Source organism: Phycodurus eques, chromosome 3 (assembly GCF_024500275.1).
Source record: "Phycodurus eques isolate BA_2022a chromosome 3, UOR_Pequ_1.1, whole genome shotgun sequence".
Taxonomy (NCBI): domain Eukaryota; kingdom Metazoa; phylum Chordata; class Actinopteri; order Syngnathiformes; family Syngnathidae; genus Phycodurus; species Phycodurus eques.
The window spans coordinates 29,867,961-29,888,038 of NC_084527.1; the positions used below are offsets into that span (position 1 = coordinate 29,867,961).

General features: G+C 42.6%; 1 protein-coding gene across 2 annotated transcripts in view; it reads left to right on the forward strand.

The window, feature by feature from the left end:
• The window catches only part of cabin1 (calcineurin binding protein 1), a 62,112-nt gene that overhangs the window by 27,302 nt on the left and 14,732 nt on the right, over window positions 1-20,078 (forward strand). For both annotated transcript variants that reach the window (XM_061673059.1, XM_061673060.1), the window contains 4 exons: window positions 17,130-17,293; window positions 17,399-17,495; window positions 17,561-18,235; window positions 19,970-20,044. In XM_061673059.1, the coding sequence (XP_061529043.1) occupies window positions 17,130-17,293; window positions 17,399-17,495; window positions 17,561-18,235; window positions 19,970-20,044 (1,011 nt within the window). The remainder of the gene's footprint in view (window positions 1-17,129; window positions 17,294-17,398; window positions 17,496-17,560; window positions 18,236-19,969; window positions 20,045-20,078) is intronic.

Consider the following 20,078-nt stretch of genomic DNA (forward strand, 5'->3'; position numbering starts at 1 on the left):
TTTGTTCCTGCTTACTTTTCTCATAGAACCGATGATGCAAGCTCATGAGTCTGCGTCTCATACCCAACTGTTTTTTCAGCGGTTTATATTATCCTGGACATAGTTGTGTGCTCTTCAGATCTCAATCTCAAATCTTTTCTGGTAACAGATTGGAGAGGTGAGATGGGCCACGGCTGAACAGGAGCCCTGCAATGAGCTAGCTCCCATTGGGTTCTCACAGAGCCCCTTTTGGAAGTTAACCTGTGATCCTAGTATGCCAATTGTCGAACCTTTAGTGTTTGTTTCAAAGCAAGCACTATCATGAGATAACCTTTCCTCAATTATGTAAAATGTGTTTTCTTGAGTCCCTGAATTGATTGGGTATGAGCAACCTCAACCTTTATCTCTAAAGCATTTAGTTTCCTCACTGACATGAGGGATGTGAAATCTGTGCAAAAGTAGGAATAAAAGCCATTCTCCAGCACTGACTTTTTGCTTTGTTGATATGAGTGTCAAAATTGTGGAGCAGCGAGCAGTATTGCCTGACAGGTTTAGCCATGAGTCTTTTTGGGAATGATGCAACAAGTTTTTCACATCTGGATTTGGGGATCCTCTGCCATTCCTCCTTACAGATCCCCTCCAGTTCTGTCAGGTTGTATGGTGAATGTTGGTGGACAGCCATTTTCAGGTCTCTCTGAAAGTGCTAAATTGCGTTTAAGTCAGGGCTCTGGCTGGGCCATTGAAGAACAGTCACGGAGTTGTTCTGAAGCCACTCCTTTGTTATTTTAGCTGTGTGCTTAGGGTCATTGTCTTGTTGGCAGGTGAACCTTTGGCCCAGTCTGACGTCCTGAGCACTCTGGAGAAGGTTTTCATCCTGGATATCCCTGTACTACGCCACATTCATCTTTCCTTCGATTGCAAGCAGTTTTCCTGTCCCTGCAGCTGAAAAACACTCCCACAGCATGATGCTGCCAGCACCATGCTTCACTGTTGGGACTGTATTGGACAGGTGATGAGCAGCGCCTAGTTTTCGGCACACATACCGCTTAGTCTTAAGGGCAAAAAGTTCTATCTTGGTCTCATCAGACCAGAGAATCTTATTTCTCACCACTTTGGAGTCCTTCAGGTGTTTTTTTTTTAATTTTTATTTTTTTTACGCAAACTCCATGCGGGCTTTCATGTGTCTTGCACTGAGGAGAGGCTTCCGTCAGGCCACTCTGCCATAAAGCCCCGACTGCTGGAGGGCTGCAGTGATGGTTGACTTTCTCAAACGTTCTCCCACCTCCCGACTGAATCTCTTGAGCTCAGCCACAGTGACCTTTGGGTTCTTCTTTACCTCTCTCACCAAGGCTCTTCTCCCCCGATTGCTCAGTTTGGTCGTATGGCCAGCTCTAGAAAGGGCTCTGGTCGTCCCAAACCTCTTCCATATAAGGATTATGGAGGCCAGTGTGCTCTTAGGAACCTTAAGTGGTGCATAATTTTTTTTTTTTTTTTAACTTAGTCAGATCAGTGCCTTGCCACAATTCTGTCTCTGAGCTCTTCAGGCAGTTGCTTTGACCTTCCATCCATCCATCCATCCATCCATTTTAGCAAGCTTTAGCAAGCCCAGACTTCCCTCGTCCAAGAGGCATCCTGATCAGATGCCCGAGCCACCTCATCTGGCTTCTCTCAATATGGAGGAGCAGTGGCTCTACTCTGAGCCCCTCACAGATGACCAAGCTTCTTACCCTATCTCTAAGGGAGAGCCCGGACACCATGCGGAGGAAACTCATTTCGGCCACTTGTATCCGGGAACTTGTTCCTTCAGTCACGACCCGCAACTCCACCATAGGTGACAGTAGGAACATAGATCAACCGGTAAATTGAGAGCTTCGCCGTTTGGCTTAGCTCCTATCCAATGAACTGATACAAAGTCCACATCACTGCAGACGCTGCATCGATCCACCTGTCGATCTCCCGTTCCATTATTCCCTCACTCGTGAACAAGACCCCAAGATACTTGAACTTCTGCACTTGGGGCAGGATCTCATCCCCAACCTGGAGAGGGCAATCCACCCTTTTCCGACTGAGGACCATGGTCTCAGATTTGGAGGTGCTGATTTTCATCCCAGCCGCTTCACACTCTGCTGCGAACCGCTTCAGTGAGAGCTGGAGATCACGGCTTGATGAAGCCAACAGAATCACATCATCTGTGAAAAGCACAGATACAATACTGAAGTCACCAAACTGGACTCCCTCTATGCCTCGGCTGCGGCGAGAAATAGTGTCCATAAAAGTTATGAACAGAATCGGTAACAAACGGCAGCCTTGGCTGAGTCCAACCTTCACTGGAAACGAGTCTTACTTAATAATGCCAGCAATGCGGGCCAAACTCTGGGCGTACAGGGACCAAACAGCCCGTATCAGTGGGTTCGGTAACCCATACTCCCAAAGAACCCCCCACAGGACTCCCCGAGGGACATGGTCGAGCGTCTTCTCCAAGTCCACAAAACAAATGTAGACTGGTTGGGCGAACTCCCATGTACCCTCAAGGACCCTGCTGAGGGTGTAGAGTTGGTCCACTGTTCCACGGCCAGGACGAAAATCACACTGCTCCTCCTGAATCTGAGATTCGACTTCCCGACGGACCCTCCTCTCCAGCACCCTTGAATAGACCTGACGAGGGGGGCTGGGGACTGTGATTCCCCTGTAGTTAGAACACACCCTCCGCTCCCCCTTCTTAATAAGGGGGACTACCACCCCAGTCTGCCAATCCAGAGGCAGTGTCCCTGATGTCCACGCGATGTTGCAGAGACGTGTCAATCAGGACACCCCCACAACATCCAGAGCCTTTAGGAACTCCGGACGAATCTCATCCACCCCCGGGGCCTTGCCACCAAGGAGCCTTTTAACCACCTCGATGACCTCAACTCAAGAAATAGGAGAGCCCGCCTCAGAGACCCCAGATTCTGCTTCCTCATGGGAAAGCGTGTCGGTGGAATCGAGGAGGTCTTCAAAGTATTCTCCCGACCGACAACATTCGGAGTCTAGGTTAGTAGTGCCCCATCCCCACCATACACAGTGTTGATGGTGCACTGCTTCCCCCACCTGAGACGCCGGATGGTGGACCAGAATTTCCTCACAGCCGTCTGGAAGTCGTTCTCCCTGGCCTCACCAAACTCTTCCAACGCGTTTTTGCCTCAGTGACCACCAAAGCTGCCTTCCGCTTGGCCACCCGGTACCCATCAACTGTCTCAGGAGTCCAACAGGCCAAAAAAGGGTCTATAGGACTCCTTCAACTTGACGGCATCCCTCACCATTGGTGACCACCAACGGATTCGGGGATTGCCGCCATGACAGGCACCGACCACCTTATGGCCACATATCCGGTCGGTTATACTTGAATAATGTGTTTGTTATGGATAATCCGTGTTGAGCACAGAATTCCAATAACAGAACACCACTCGAGTTCTGATCCTGGGGGCCGTTCCTCCCAATCACACCCTTCCAGGTCTCACTGTCTTTGCCCATGTGAGCATTGAAGTCCCCCAGCAGAACGATGGAGTCCCTAGCGGGAGTGCTCTCAAGCACCCCTCCAAGGACTCCAAAAAGGGTGTGTACTCTGAACTACTGCATAGGCACAAACAACACTCAGGACCCGTCCCCCCACCCGAAGGCGGAGGGAGGCTACCCTCTCGTCCACCAGGGTGAACCCCAATGTACAGGCGCCGAGCAGGGGTGGGAATACTTATTGCCCCCCGGCTCGGCGCCTCTCACCGTGGGCAACTCCAGAGTAGAAGAGAGTCCATCCCCACTCAAGAGGACTGGTACCAGAGCCCAAGCCGTGTGTGAAGGTGAGCCCGACTATATCTAGTTGAAACTTCTCAACCTCACCCACCAGCTCGGGCTCCTTCCCTGCCAGAGAGGTGACATTCCACGTCCCTAGAACCAGCTTCTGTAGCCGGGGATCGGTTCGCCAAGGTCCCTGCATTCAGCCACCGCCTAGCTCACATTTTACCCGGCCCCTATGGCCCCTTCCACAGGTGGTGAGGCCATGGGAAGGGGGACCAACGTTACCCTTTCGGGCTGTGCCCGGCCGGGCCCCACTGGTGCAGGCCCGGCCACCAGGTGCTCGCCTTCGAGCCCACTTCTAGGCCTGCCAGGGGCATAAACCCCCCGACAACTTAGCTCCTTGGATCACTGGGACACACAAACCCCTCCACCGGAATAAGGTGACAGCCCAAGGAGATTACCTCATGATTCTCATTTGCTCTGACATGCACTGTGAGCTGTAAGGTCTTATATCGACAGGTGTGTGGCTTTCCTTATCAAGTATAATCAGTATAATCAAACACAGCTGGACTCCAATGAAGGAGTCTCAAGGATGATCAGAAGAAATGGACAGCACCCGAGTTAAATATATGAGCCTCACAACAAAGGGTCTGAATACTTGTGGCTGTGTGATAGTTTTTCTTTTTTAATAAATCTGCAAAAATGTCAACACTTCTGTTTTTTTGTGTAAATATGGGGTGTTGTGTGTTCATTCATGAGGGAGGGGGGGGGGGGGACTTAAATGATTTTAACGAATGGCTGCTATATAACAAAGAGTGAGTACTTTCCATACCGCTGTAAATGTCAGGTTACATGATGGTTTGTAGAGTTCCCAATTTAGGTCAAAATGCCCCACTTTTCCCACTTGCTCTGACTCGGCTGCATTAATGTGACTCTAAAAAACAAATGTATTTCTGTTTAGCAAGTATGTTCGTGGAAAAATATAGGTGTGGTTGTAATTGTCCCTGGATTTTGGTATTAAAACTAAAAGCACATGGACTAGTGGTGTAATGATTCCTACATTATATCAATGTATCGATTTCTGTTCCTACGATCCAACTGGATCTATCTGTGCTCGGCAAGTTGGCCTTCCGGATGTAAATATATCGATTTAAATCATTTTAATAGGTAGTCATAGGTAGTCAATCGATTGTATCGATACTAGGAGATAACGCATTAGATTTAAGCACGGCAGGCTTTATATGGAGGTGTGTTTGTGTTTTATTTGAAAAACGCTTGTAATTCCTTTTACTTCACGTGATCTTTCAGTTAGCACCACAGATATGTAATGGTAGCTATCAGAGGTGGGAGTAATGTGACTTACTCCCACAAGTCACATATTTGCAAGTCTCAAATCATAGCCTTCAAGTCAGTGTCAAGCAAGTCCCAAGTCACCATTTTTCTCACTAAATATACTTCCAAAGATGCTGTTGACCTGAAAATTTCACCAGATGTTGGGAGCAACCTAAGTAATCCATATATACAAAGAAAGTAAGCAAAGCAAAGCAAATTTATTTATATAGCGCATTTCATACCAAATGTGCTTTACAAGATTAAAAGCATTTAAAAAAAAAAAAAAAAAAAAAAACAGCATATAAACATTTTAAAGAAATAGGAAAAAAAATAAAAGTGCAATTAAAACAGCATACAGTGCAAGAAATATTTTAAAGTGGAAATGCTCTAAAAGAAAAGAAGAGTTTTTTACCTGGACTTAAAAACATTCACTCTTGGGGTTGAGGTCACTTCTGTTGGCAACTTATTCAATTTGTGTGCAGCATAATAGCTAAATGCTGCTTCACCATTTTTACTTTGGACTCTGTGCTCCACTGTTTGACTTGAGTCTGTCGATCTCAGAGCCCTACTGAGTTTATATGCCATTAGCATTTCTTTCATGTATTCAGGACCTAAACGATTTCGTAATTTATACACCAGTAGCAGAACTTTAAAATCTATTCTAAAGCTGACTGAGAGCCAGTATAAAGACTTTAGAATTGGAGTAATATGCTCTGATCTCTTTGTTCAGGTCAGAGCCCAAGCTGCAGCATTTTGAATGAGCTGCAGCTTTTTAATGCTCTTATTGGGGAGTCCAGTCAGAAGACCATTACAATAGTCAAAAAAAGCATGGGTGAGCTTCTCCTGGTCTGCTTGGGACATGCAAGCCTTCACTCTGGATATGTTCTTCAGATGGTAGAAAGCAGTTTTTGTAATTGATTTGATATGACTGCTGAAAGTCAGGTCCAAATCTATCAGAAGACCAAGGTTTCGGACTTGGTCTTTGGTTTTTAAAGAGAGCGACTCCAGGAATTTACGAACAGCAATCCGATTTTCTTTATTGCCAAAAACAATTATCTCAGTTTTGTTCTGGTTTAATTGAAGAAAAGTTTGGCTCATCCAGTTATTGATCTGTTCTAGATAGTGACACACCTCAATTGAACCGTAGTCATCTGGAGACACTGCTTGATATACCGTAACTGTGTGTCATCTGCATAGCTATTATAGTCAAAATTAAAGTTATGAAGAATTTGACACAAGGATAGCATATACAGGTTGACCACGAGGGGTCCAAGAACTGACCCTTAGAACAAATAAGCTCTGAAATTGTGTCAAAATGTGAAATGACAGAGGGGAAAAGTATTGAACACATGAAGAAAGGGAGGTGCAAAAAGGCACGAAAGCCAAGACAACACCTAAGATCTATCAATAATCAAACAGCAATCCAGCCCCTTATCAATACAAATTAATATCAGCTGGTTCAGTCCTAATTGATGGTCTACAAAAAAAGTCTCATTGTCAAGGTATGAGTCCAGACACATCTCGTGATGGGTAAGTGTAGAAAGCTGTCTCAAGACCATCACAAACTAATTGTTGCAAAATATAACGATGGCATTGGTTACAGGCGCATATCTAAGCTTCTGAATGTTCCAGTGAGCACAGTTGGGGCCATAATACGTAAGTGGAAAGCCAATAATAGCACCATAAATTTGCCTCGGTCAGGTTTTCGTCGCAAGATTTGTGACAGAGGAGTGCAAAGAATAATCAGAAGAGTTGTCCAAGAGCCAAGGACCACCTGTGGAGAGCTTCAAAAAGACCTGGAATTTGCTGGTATTGTTGTCGCAAGGAAAACTGTGAATAATACACTCCGCCACCATGGCCTGTATGCACGCCCACTACGCAAGACCCTATTGCTGGGAAAAAAAGCATGTCAAAGCTCGTTTAAAGTTTGCTGAACAACATTTGGACAACCCAGTTAAATACTAGGGGAATATAGTCTGGTCGGATAAGAGCAAAATTTTACTCTTTGGATGCCATAATGCACACCAGGTTTGGAGGAGAAATGGCACTGCACATCACCCTAAAAACACCATACCAGCAGTGAAGTTTGGCGGAGGAAACATGATGGTGTGTGGCTGCTTTTCAGCAAATGGTACTGGTAAACTTCACATTATTGAAACTCAAGGTCCATAAAAGAAGCCCACAAAACCTTCAAGACTTGAAGACTGCTTGTGTGGACGAATGGGTCAGAATCACACCAGAGCAATGCATGTGACTAGTTTATCCATACAGGAGGCATCTGTCATTGCAAACAAAGGCTTTTGTACAAAGTATTAAATAAATACCAGTTGGTGTGTTCAATACTTTTTCCCTGTGTCATTTCACATTATTACACACAACTTAATTTTTTATCTTATTTGTTCTACTTTCTTTGTATGTATGGATTACTTGTTGTTCCCAATATCTGGTGAAATTTCCATGTCAATAGCACCTTTGGAAATATATTTAAGAAAAATTGTGATGTGTTAAATGCTTATTTCAGCCGCTGTATATTGGAGTGGTAATTAAAAAAAACTCCCCCCCCATAAATCATAACACTATAAGTGTTTCCACTTTATAAAAGTTAAATGAACAACAACTGAGATTATGATTGATTTAATTTATTACACTAAATTGCTACAGCTGTATTTCAAACTCAATTTAGCAAAAAAATTTCTGAAGAAACCATGCTGTGTACTTTGTGGTGACATTACAATGATCGCTACTTTTATTTATCAATTATTGCTTATTTATCAACTATTTCGTGGGCTAGACGACGACTTCGCCTTCCGCATTGGCGCTGTTTTCTCCAATCCAGTTTAAGCGCTAGTGACGTTTAAGTCTAGTTCACCAATCAAACAACACAAGAAAGTTACATGACCTCACACAATGTCTTCAATTGGGCTTCCCGGACATAGGTATTAAAACTAGATAATCCAGCCCAGCTGATCATCGTGCCAACGTGGCGGGCATGTTGGGAAGGTCATCGTTACCATGAAGGCAACGGCTCGCAACTCGTCGTGTTTACATTGAGACGATCAAAAACAACAGCTTTCATGTGTTGTAGTATTTGTCTGGCACTGTCTGCCCAAATGTGAATATTTCAGCTCACTTATAACTTGAGAAAACACCGTGCAGTAAATTTAAAATGTTTTGTTGTAGTTTTGACAGTGCATACACCCCCCCGCCCCCCCCCCCCCCCCCCACACACACACAGCAACATAAGAATTTGCATTTTATTTTTTTTATTTTTAAGTTTTTTTTTAGAAAATCAGAAGTTATTCACTATTCACTCAGTACTTGAGTAATTATTTCACTGTGTACTTTTTACTCTTAAGTAATTTTTTGGAGGACTACTTTTACTTGAGTCACATTATTGTCAGGTAACAGTACTCTTACTTGTGGACAATGTTTGGCTACTCTACCCACCTCTGGAGCGGACATCCTCTATTGCTACTCTAACGTTTAAGCAACACTTTTTCTCATCAGATCAGCCAGTGTCGTATTTGTTACACTGCTCTTTTGTATTTTGCGTTGAAGTGCTGCGGGTCGTGGCCCTGGTTGTGGTCCCAGCGGAACAGCGATACGCTAGTGCATCTTTTATTAATTAGGAAACGCGCCTACATTTTTCCAATTAGTTTACGGATGTTAAGGTTAAATGTATTAAGCAATGGAGCGATGTTAGGGATTATGTCACAACAGAATGAACTAATTTCGAATTTAGCAATAGCCAATAAAAACTGAAAAATATTTTACTTGATATTTTCCTGGAAGATACATTTGGGATTAGCCTTTGAAGTTGGTAATAGTGAAAAATGAAGTGAAACAGACAATGATTGTAGTCAATTATTTTCTAGAATGAGAGCACTTAAAGAGGAGGATGCTATTCATGTGGCACAGCTTGAAGCTGGCATCAGGTGCAGGTGGAGATGGGCCTGGCTCAAGTTGGAAGCCAAAACAAAAAAAATCAAAGAAATGATGAAAATTTTGTTTTAATCCTAAAATTGTACATCAGCATGTACTTGAGCGGTGTAAATAAATGTTTTTCTGCGTGAAGAAAATTTGATTATTTTGCCTTATTGTACTCTTCAGAGTCTTCCAGATTGCTTAATTTATGTTCAAATCAAAATCATTGATGTTCAAATCAAAATCATTCTCTGCGGGAGCCCGGGGGATCCCCCCAGATGCCTCTACAATGTTGTTGTTTTTTGGTCACCTTTTTCATGCAAGTTTGGTATTGATACCATACGCTTTATCATTGACAAAACAGTTACCCTCTTAAAAATCGGTTGAGGAATAAGCAAGTTACAACTTAATTTCAGTGTCCATACATTGCCTTCTATAGGAACGTCAACCTCTCCAACATGGCCACCATACAGGCTCATTGGTTAGCCGGGTTGCTATATTACGCTTCTGTATATACATTCTCCCAATCCTCTTCTGAATCATTCAAATGCTCTCTAGCAAATGTCACACCGGCCTGGACATGTACTGTCTTAAGCAAGGGGACACGTCTGGCACTGCAGCATTTCAGTCCCTGGCGGCGTAGTGTGTTACTGACGGTAGGTAGCCTTTGCTACTTTGGTCCCATCTCTCTGCAGGTCTTTCACTAGGTCCCCCCGTGTGGTTCTGGGATTTTTGCTCACCATTCTTGTAATCATTTTGACCCCACGGGGTGAGATCTTTCATGGAGCCCCATATTGAGGGAGATTATCAGTGGTCTTGTATGTCTTCCATTTTCTAATAATTGCTCCCACAGTTGATTTCATCACACCAAGCTGCTCACCTATTGCAGATTCAGTCTTCCCAGCCCGGTGCAGGTCTACAATTTCGTTTCTGGTGTCCTTTGACAGCTCTTTGGTCTTGGTCATAGTGGAGTTTGGAGTTTGACTGTTTCAGGTTGTGGACAGGTGTGTTTTATACTGATAACGAGTTCAAACGGGTGCCATTCATACAGGCAATGAGTGGAGCACAGAGGAGCCTCTTAAAGAAGAGGTTACAGGTCTGTGAGAGCCAGAAATCTCGCTTGTTTGTAGGTGACCAAATACTTATTTTACCGAGGAATTTACCAATGAATTCTTTAAAAAATCCTACAATGAGATCTTCTGGATTTTTTTAATTTATTTTTTTCCTAATTTTGTCTCGTAGGTGAGGTATACCTATGATGAAAATTACAGGCCTCTCATCTTTTTAAGTGGGAGAACTTGCACAATTGGTGGCTGACTAAATACTTTTTTGCCCCACTGTATTATGTGTTTAGGCCTGTAACGATAGCAAATTTATCAGGATGATATATTTTCCCAAAAACTATCAAAACAAACGATAGTATCGTTGATGTTTTATATGCCACTGACATAATGATATTAGAGCATAATAATGCAAGTACATATTTTTTAAGAACAATTCAGTTGTAATTCCAATTCTAATAATAATAATAATGAACATTGACATTGTAATGTAGAATAATAAATAAAATATCTAGGACAAAAATATATACATATGCCTCGCAGTTCTGAGGACCCGGGTTCAAATCCGGCCTCGGCTGTGTGGAGTTTGCATGTTCTCCCTTTGCCTGCGTGGGTTTCCTCCCACATCCCCAAAACATGCATAGAAGGTTAATTGAAGACTCTAAATTGCCCGTAGGTGTGTATATGAGTGTGAATGGTTGTTTGTTACGATGTGCCCTGCAATTGGCTGGCGACCAGTTCAGGGTGTACCCCGCCTCTTGCCCAAAGATAGCTGGGATAGGCTCCAGCACACCCGCGACCTAAGTGAGGGTAAGTGGTACGGAAAATGAATGTATGAATGAAATAATATAAGTAAAACAGACTAATGCTCTGTTCACAAAAAAATGCACTTAAACAAATATTAAACATTAGGCACAGAGGTATAAACAGTCATTAATGCCTTAACAGGCAATACGCTGCCAATCAAGTTTCCAATTGGTTTCGAAAGAGTGCCAAGTAGCAACATAAATAACACAAGTAGAGTCAAGCTATATACAGTAGTACATAGTACTACTACTGGCTACATCTCTTACAATAGTGAGTAAGGCTATACTGTATATAATGTGAGGATATGTGCACCATATACATTGTCACTTTGTATTTGCATTGTTTGGGCAGTGTTCCATAACTGCAAACTGACAGGAAATGGGAAATGTCCCACTGTTTTTTGTTCCCAGCTGAAGAAATGGGGTGGTTTTAAGTTCTGTTGTTTTATTTTATGTTATTATTTATTTTTATTTTTTTGCGACTTCATACAAATTTGACATACCAGCTCGTTGATGTTAGCGACATGGCTGCATTTATCTGGCTTGCATTCAAAATGTCCCCACTTTGTTGCGGTGGCGTTAGGCTTTGGAACTAATTCCATTAATTCCATTAACTGTGCAGCTCAAGATCTATCTCGGATTGGTTTTTGGTTGTGTGTGTGTGTTCAAGTCGCGGAAATTTTTATTTCTTCCTCAAATGCCTGGGCATCTGTATTCACCCTCTTTTTTTTTTTTTTTTTTTTTTGCTGCTGCTGCACCATTCAGAGATTAGGGTGCCTATGCGACCAAATAGTCCTGTCTCGTCCAAAGGAAGGGAAGAAAATCGCATTTCCAACACCACTACACAGTACTAAGTACTTTATGCATCCCTGCTAATTTTTGTGCGTCTCAAAGGCGAGGCGCACATCAAACGAGATCCTTCCCATAGTTGTCCAAAATGTGACAAAATGTGTGTGGTTTGAAATACAGTGCATCACCTGATGGTGAGCCCTCTAACTTCTCTTAACTGGCTCTATGATACCATCAGTGTGGTATTGTAAGTTATTCATAGCATTGTTGAAATATGTTTGTTGTACTCACACAATCATACTGCTGTGTGGTGACATTGACCGATCGGCCCTGCCTGCTCACATTTGATTCAATTGTAACAAGTCTTTACCCATCTCCACTAACCCAATACGCTCACAGACGCGCAGTTTATATGCTCCACCCACGTAAGCTTTTGCCCTCTGTGAAACTCCAAATACCTGTAAAATGTGCCTGCCCTCCCCCATTTCTAGCACAAATGTCAATCTGATGGCATCCCTTTTGAGCAGGTTTTTGATTGTGACAGCTTCACTTAAACTTTCCTAATAGGAGGTCCTTATTGTAAAAAAATATTATGATAGTGTTCCACGCAGCAGTAACTCTTGAATTACTTCCCTCGGTTTGACGTATGACTCAAACATTTGTGTTGTGTTCAGCTGCGCAGTGGTGTTTGTAGGTGGAGCTCGACTCAGGAGAACTATGGTTTGTTTTGTTTTTTCCTTCAGGGAGCGGTATTCGACAGTGAAAACATTTTTCTAATGTTTGGATTTGCATGTTAGAGGGCTAACCCTGGCTGTCAGCAGGGATTCCGCTGCCTCTCTTGGCTTTGTTTGTTTCTGTTTGACTTTTTCCAGCACTTTTCCCACTCAGCTCACACAGGAAACAGGATAAACAAGGTTCTGCATGTGTAGTATGTTTATGGTGACCATCTGGAGAGAGAGAGCCAGTGTTCAAAGGAAGCAGGTGAGGGCTTTTAGCTGAGGAAATATGTATGCAATGAATTATTGCCTCTTCTGGCAAAACAGTTCCTTATGCTTTGTTTCACATGGTTAATAGGGAGTTTGTTTATACAAACCTGTTCTTCGCCTTTCATGGTGTGCCAGCTTTGCAGTGTATGCTTGCACATTGCTGTTGTAGCATTCAATTCCTTTTTCAGCCAGTTTATGTTCTCATGTTCTTTTCCTGTTGCTTTGGCTTCAGCGTGATCATGCTCTACCCCTCCCCCTGGCTGTTATTCGCCCCACTCATCTGCTCTCTGTGTTGCTCTTGTTCAGCTTCCTCATTACTCTCTCACTCCTCTGTTTGTGTGGGTGTGCATTAATAGGCGGGGACTTTATGCTGCTCATATGTGATTGGCTGGCACAGACCTACTAGGGCTGGCTATGCACTGTGTATAGTGCAAGTGAAAGCACAGGAGGAGGAGGGGGTAAGAACTCCAGCAGGCTGGGGTCAGGGGAGAGTGTAGATGGAGTGCGTGGGTGTTTTTGTTTTGACATGTCAGGGGAGGAACGAGTCTCCTGGTCTGTCAGCTGTGTCCTGCGCTCATAGGCCCAGACTTCAGTGCTGCTTCTCCTCTTGCCGAGGCAGCTACCATTCTCCCTTCCTTCCTCTGTTCCGATTCTGCCGTGTGCAGCTGAGCTTCCCGCTTTTCCTCCTCTGCAGCTCTTGTTGCCCTCACACCCAAATGCAGCCCACCCCTTGCTCTCTGAGCATGAGCTTCTATTAGGGTGGAGGCGCTGCCAGGGATGCTGTCGCTGCTACCGCCTGCAAGAATCCTTCCAAAAAAATACTTCCGTAGGAAACGAGGAATAGCCTTCTTTGGTGATGGTGAGTTGCTTTCTGTCAGACTTTTCGAAACGCTCAGTAGTTGTGGTGTTTTGTGCGACTTTCAAGTTGTGATTAATGTGTAGATGTAGAGCAAATACGTCTGAATATCTTACTTCCTTCTTGTAAGGCTCAAGATGATAAATGGTATTATACACCTGTCAGTTGTTTGTAGAATTCGCAGGTAACAGCCATCTTGGTTGAAAAATATATTTCCTTCCTCAAGTTGCACATAGCTGGCTGGCAGAATGCTGATGTCGTGATTGCTAAACTGCAGCAATTTCCAATAGTTGCTAATAGTCACGACCACCCAACTTTTCTCTTGTTGTACTAGATATTTTGAGTCTCCTATTGTTATTAACATTGAGATGAGACATGTATCATTCCAAGAAGATATGACAACACGTGAAAAGTTTCTTTGTGAAAGTATAATTATATATATATATATTTTTTTTTTGTTTGTTTGTTTTTTGTTTAATGCTTAAGGCCTGCTTGCTCTACATCTCAATTTATTTGCACTCAGCCAGTGAGCTATCACTGTTTTGGTCTTAATTACTTTTCTTAACAATTTTAGACATTTTACATTTTCTTCAGACTACCTGTCTCATTGTTGTGTGATACATTGGGAAGAAACAGTATGTGAATCCTTTTGAATTTCTTAAATTTCTGCATCAACTGTTCAGAAAATGAAGGCTGATCTTCATTTAAATCACAAGAATAAACAGTCTGCTTAAACTAATACCACACAAACAATTATGTTTTCATATTTTTACAGAGCATATCATGTAAACATTCACAGGACAGAGAGTAAAAAGTAAGTGAACCCATGGATTTAATAACTGGTTGACCGTACTTTGGTAGCAATAAACTCTACCAAACGTTTCCTGTAGTTGCAGATCAGACGTGCAGAACAATCAAGATGACTTTTGGACCATTTCTAGTCTCAAAACTGTTGCAGTTTAGCAACATTGCTGGGATGTCTGGTGTGAATAGCTCTCGAGGTCATGCCACAGCATCTCAAGAGGGTTGAGGTTAGGGTTAGGGACTTTGACTGAGCCACTCCAGAACACATATTTTCTTCTTCTGAAGCGATTCTGTTGTTGATTTGCTTCTGTGTTTTGGATAATTGTCCAGTTAGAGCACCTCCTCTTTTGAGCTTCAACTGTTGGACAGATGTCATCAAGTTCTTCTGTAAAATATCTTGATAAACTTGTGAATTCATTTTTCCATTGATGATAGCAAGCTGTCCGGGCCCTGAAGTTGAAAAGCACGCCCATAACATGATGCTCCCGCCACCATGCTTCACAGTTGAGATAAAAGAAATGTTTTGGTGTTGGTGTGGTGGTTCCGTTTTTCTTCCACACATGAAATTGTGTGTTCCTCCCAAACAATTCAACTTTGGTTTCATCTGTCCACAGATTTTTTTGCTAGTACTTGCTATGTGTTTTTTTTTTTTTCAGATAGCAACTGCTTAAGATTTGTCATCAGATGATGGCATGTGCCAGTGGTTTCTGTAAGGCTTCAGCTGACACTCCAGGGTTCTTTTTTTTTTTTTTATACCTCATTGAGCATTCTGCACTGTGATCTTGCAGTCCTCTTTACATGGTGGCCACTCCTTGGAAGAAAAACAACAGCGCTGAACTTTCTCAATTTATAGACAATGTGTCTAACCGTGGACTTTAAGAGATACTTTTGTAAAGTTTTCCAGCTTTAAAGGAGTCAACAATTCTTAATCGTTGGTCTCCTGAGAGCGCTTTTGAGTGAGGCATGATACACATCAGGCAATGTTTTTTTTTAAAAGAGACAATACAAAACAGGTGTGTGTTTTCTAGTAGCCAGAGCAGCTTTCAGCCACACCTCAAAACTTTGCTCATTGATTGGACTCTGGGTTGCCTCACACCTCACTCTGATTAAATTTTGGAGATTCTGTAGCTGAGAGGTTCACTTGCTTTTCCTCTATATCCTGTGACTGTTTCCATGTTATTTTCAATAAAAATATGAAAACATAATTGTTTGTTGGGTATTAGTTTATCTGTTTATTTTTGTGATTTAATATTAAGCTCAGACCATATTTTACTACCAATTTAGGCAATTTAAGAAATTCCAAAGGGTTTATATATTTTTTCCTCCCACTGTATATTGACTACATCAGAGCTATCCCTCCACTGGCACTGGTTATATTTTCTCAGGAAAAAGATGCTTAAAACTCATTCACTGCCAGCCTTCCCAGTTAACATGAATATTTGACTTTTAAAGCCGTCAATGGCAGTGAATATGTTAAAATAATTTCAGTTTTACAAATCTGCTTTAGCTGTTGTGCGACAGAATAATCTGTGTAAAGCCATGGCTTTGCGTTCCCCAAAACAGATTTGCGTTGATAGTGGTTTGATGGCTCGCTGTCTGATCAACTCTCATCCATTAGAGATGCTTTTCAAAGTATCCTTAGCATACTTATCGTGCTTGCTTCTTCTTCAGTGTACTTGTAATCTAAGCAGGGAAAACCTTACTATGCCCATCATACTTCCTTATATAAGGCCATATAGAGTGGGTTCTTTTCCATTGGAAACCTTCTTGGCACCACAGATTAAGTCCTATATTATTAGTTGATGCACCAAGGAATGTGTGAAGACTAAATTAAGCAGGAAATTCACTCCCGCTGGGCGGCTGCTTCATCTGATAAAGGTTTAAAATACAATAATACATTGTGCATTTTTGGTGGTGGCTTTGTCCGTTTGTGGGAAGTTTCTCTTTAGATACGTATTATCGTTTGATAGGTTTCCCTCTCAGTGCTTTCACGATTCATTTCCCTTCAGAGTCTTGGAAAATGCCGTCTGACCATCTGGAGCTGTCTGTTCAGAGGACCACCAGGCTCCCAAATGCTTCACAAGCTGATAGAGCCATCTCTTTGTTGTGTTCCATCCTGATAAGATCATCTTTGTTTTGTCTAGCACACATTTTCGACTGCCAGAAGCTGCACTCTGCCCAGCGTGCTTCCTGACTGTAGCCCAGGCCACCATCTGCACTTGCATCGATAAATAAATTGTAGGGTAGATTAGACAGAAGTTGGCCCATTTTACCTGCCAAACAGACATGTGCTTGCTGAAAAGGTATATTCGTCCATCAAGGGACGCGTCCCGCCTTCTGCAGAGAAAGGCCAATGTTTAATGGCTGCCATTCTGTGGCTGGTGCACTGCTTGACCACAACTGAGAACTAATGAGGCTTCCTATCATGTGTGCTCAGAGAGAATGCTCTCTGTGCCTCTCTCCCCACCTCCTACATACCCATGCAGTCTGCAAGATCTCCCCTGCAGCCTTTCCGTCCCTCATTAGTTCTTCTTTGAATGCCATGTTTTTCACTCACACTTAATTCTGTTACTTTCTGCTCTGTTGCATCTTTCTTTTCAAATATTCTCCATGCTGTTTCCTTACACTCTATACCGTTGTTGTTGGTTTTCTTACATCTAGTAAAGCCACTAGTTGAATAGAGGAAACATAATTTGTTCCTTGTTTATGCCCACTATTTTCAAATAAAGCTGCAGTTTTTCATACAAAACAGTTATTTGTAGTGCAGTCACAAATTACTGCTCTTTCTGCTTCTTGTTTTTAATTTCCTTTCCACCCCCAGGGCATCTGGCGTATTCCAGTAGATGAGATTGATCGCCCAGGAAGTTTTGCATCTCATATGAACCGATCCATTGTTCTTTTGCTGGAGGTGCTATCACAGCTTAAAGATCACGACACCTTGCTGAAAGTCTCTTTCATGCTGCAGAGAACCCCTGACCAGGGAAAGTAAGGGCCAATTTCCTGAAGCAATGCTGTGTTTGTTGTAGACCTATTTGTCATGTCTTATCTCTTTCTAACTTACTTACTTCTCTTTTCCTTTAATCCATCAAGAAAATATCTACGTGATGTTGATCGCCAGGTTTTGGCCAAGAGAGCATTTTTCCTAAATGTTAAAGTCCTTGAGGATAATCTGAACAGTCTCACTGGGGTAAGAAAGCACACCTTACTGCATAACCTTAAAACCATGTGGTTGTGACTGTAGTTCTCTTTCAGGTGCAGCTTCCCAAAGCAGTGACCCCCTCCATGGGGGAGATGACCACGACAGCTGCATCCAACAGGCCAAGTTCAGAGGACAGCAAACATGGGTTTCCCAAGAAACCAGTGCCCACAGAGGGGACTTGTACCACCGACGCAGGACGCAAGGATGGCTCCCAACCACAAATTCCTCCACTCACACCATTTGCAGATAAAGGGGGCAAGGTAGAGAATCAGCCTGGAAAGGTAGAACCTGCTAGAAGTGAGGGGCACAGAACAGGGCCAGAGGAGCCAATGGATTTGGAATCCAGCCATTGGAGGAGACCGTCAACAACCACAGATACTCAAGGCAGGGAAACAGAGACACAGCTCTCCCTGGGGGTAATAGAGCCACAGCAGAAAGTGACTGACAACAGCCGGACATCAGAGCTGTCTCTCGAGGAGCTAAGTATCAGTTCCAGACAGCAGCAACTCCAGTCCTCAGCAGGCAAGGTCACTTTGGCAGCCAGCAGCACTGATCAAGGTTTACTACGAAGACCCAGCAGAAAAAGGAAACTTTTAGAGGATGTAGAGTCTGGAAAAACCCTATTGCTTGACGCCTACAGAGTGTGGCAACAAGGCCAGAAAGTTATGACCTATGACCTCGGTCGCATTGAAAAGATCATGTCAGAGACATACATGCTCATAAAACAGGTAAATGTCCTTCAGTCGGGCCTCACAACACATTCCCACTGCGCAAACATTCATAGTGTATGGCCTCTGCTATAATTCTTTCTGATTCTGCAAACTCATATAAGCTTTTATGGCCTCCTCTTAGATTAAATTCCAGTAAGAGAACCCCTGTAAAACTTTCCAATCTACAGTTTTTAAACATTGTAATTTGTAACAGATTTAGATAAAATTTCTGATGGTTGTCTCTTACCCAATTTAAATCTCTTGGATTTGTTGTTGAAGCAAGCAACTAATGTATAGCTATAATATTGTTGTTTGTTCTAGTCAACTAGTTGCTGAATGGATTTCCTCTGGGTACTCTAGCTTCTTTCCACATCCCAAAAATGTACATGTTGAGTTAATTGTAGACTGTGAATGTGAATGTATGGTTGATTGTCTATACTGTTTGTGCCCTTCCGATCGGTGATTGGGATCGGCTTCAACTCTCAGGACAAGATAGAAAATGGATGGATGGAAGTGGGAATGTCAAAATGCATGTTGTAGTCATTGACAGAAACTGCAATGGCGTATTTCATGAACAAAAACAAATATAAATTACCCCTAATCACAAATGAATCCATCCAATTGAGCTGCAGATCAATGTTGGCCCCGCAGAAATTACTGTGTGTGTGTGTAGCTCTGGAGTGGTAAGGCAGTAGAGACAGGACGATAACAACTAACTTCAGCAAGCTACTCTCCCTCTCACTCACTTTATTTACATTTTTACACGACAACCCAACTTCATTGGCATTTGTATTTGTAAATTTTTAACATTAGACATTACATATATTGGAATCAAAAGTACACCTTTTCACAACCCCTCAGTACTGGTATACATATATACAATGTAACAATTTTCTTTATACCAATGTATAATACGCCCTATTGACTTTTGATTAAAAAAAATTTGCGGGGGGGGGAAATGTGCATTATACACGAGAAATTACGGTAATATTGCCCCACAATCACAATAATTACAAAACAGACTTCTTCAGGGTTCTCCCTTGTATGGCTTTTTTTTAATGTGTTCATTTTGTGGGGTCTATTTTCTATACAACCTGCAAAGTTGTCAGACCTTTGCTGCATATTTGAAAAAGCACAATTAGTTGGTATATAGTAGTTGTTGCTGCAAGCATTTTTTTTTTTATTATAGTACAAATGATTTTTGATGTGATTGAATACACAATAAAATGTGGCTTCTTTCAAGCTATTTAATTTTTTTTTAATTATATGTAAGCTAGTATATTGCTGTAATTATGACATAACGAACGAACAAGTTTGAAATGATTGAAATGTCCTCCGTAAGACATGGAAACAATTGGCATCATCAAGCAGCCTGAAAAAAAAGAAAGCCTACAAAATCCCACCTTTTTGGCTGATCGCTCATCTGCTTCATCCAACAGCCTGCTGAAAGTAACATAATAGTGTTTGATCACCATTACTGCTAATTGCTCCATGTTTTGCTGTAGCCAAACTCGATAACGCCCACATGCTAAGCGGCCACTCATGGCAACCGCTGCAAATGGTGCCTCACTGCACTGGTGCTCCGGTCCAGCTACTATTGTGACTGTCATACAGAACTGAAAATCCGTAGTGGTTTTGTGTTTTGTCCATTTGACACGTGCAACAAAGAGTAAAGTGGAAGAGATTACCGAAGAGGGAACCTAAATGAATCTCGCTGCCCTAATATGGCTGTTGTTCCTCTTCTTGCTTCAGGTTGATGAGGATGTGGCTCTGGACCACGCTGTGAAGTTTTGCCAGATACAGTTGGCCACTTCTGCCCAACGACAGGTACAGCCAGCTCATCTCTCTTACTCACTATGTC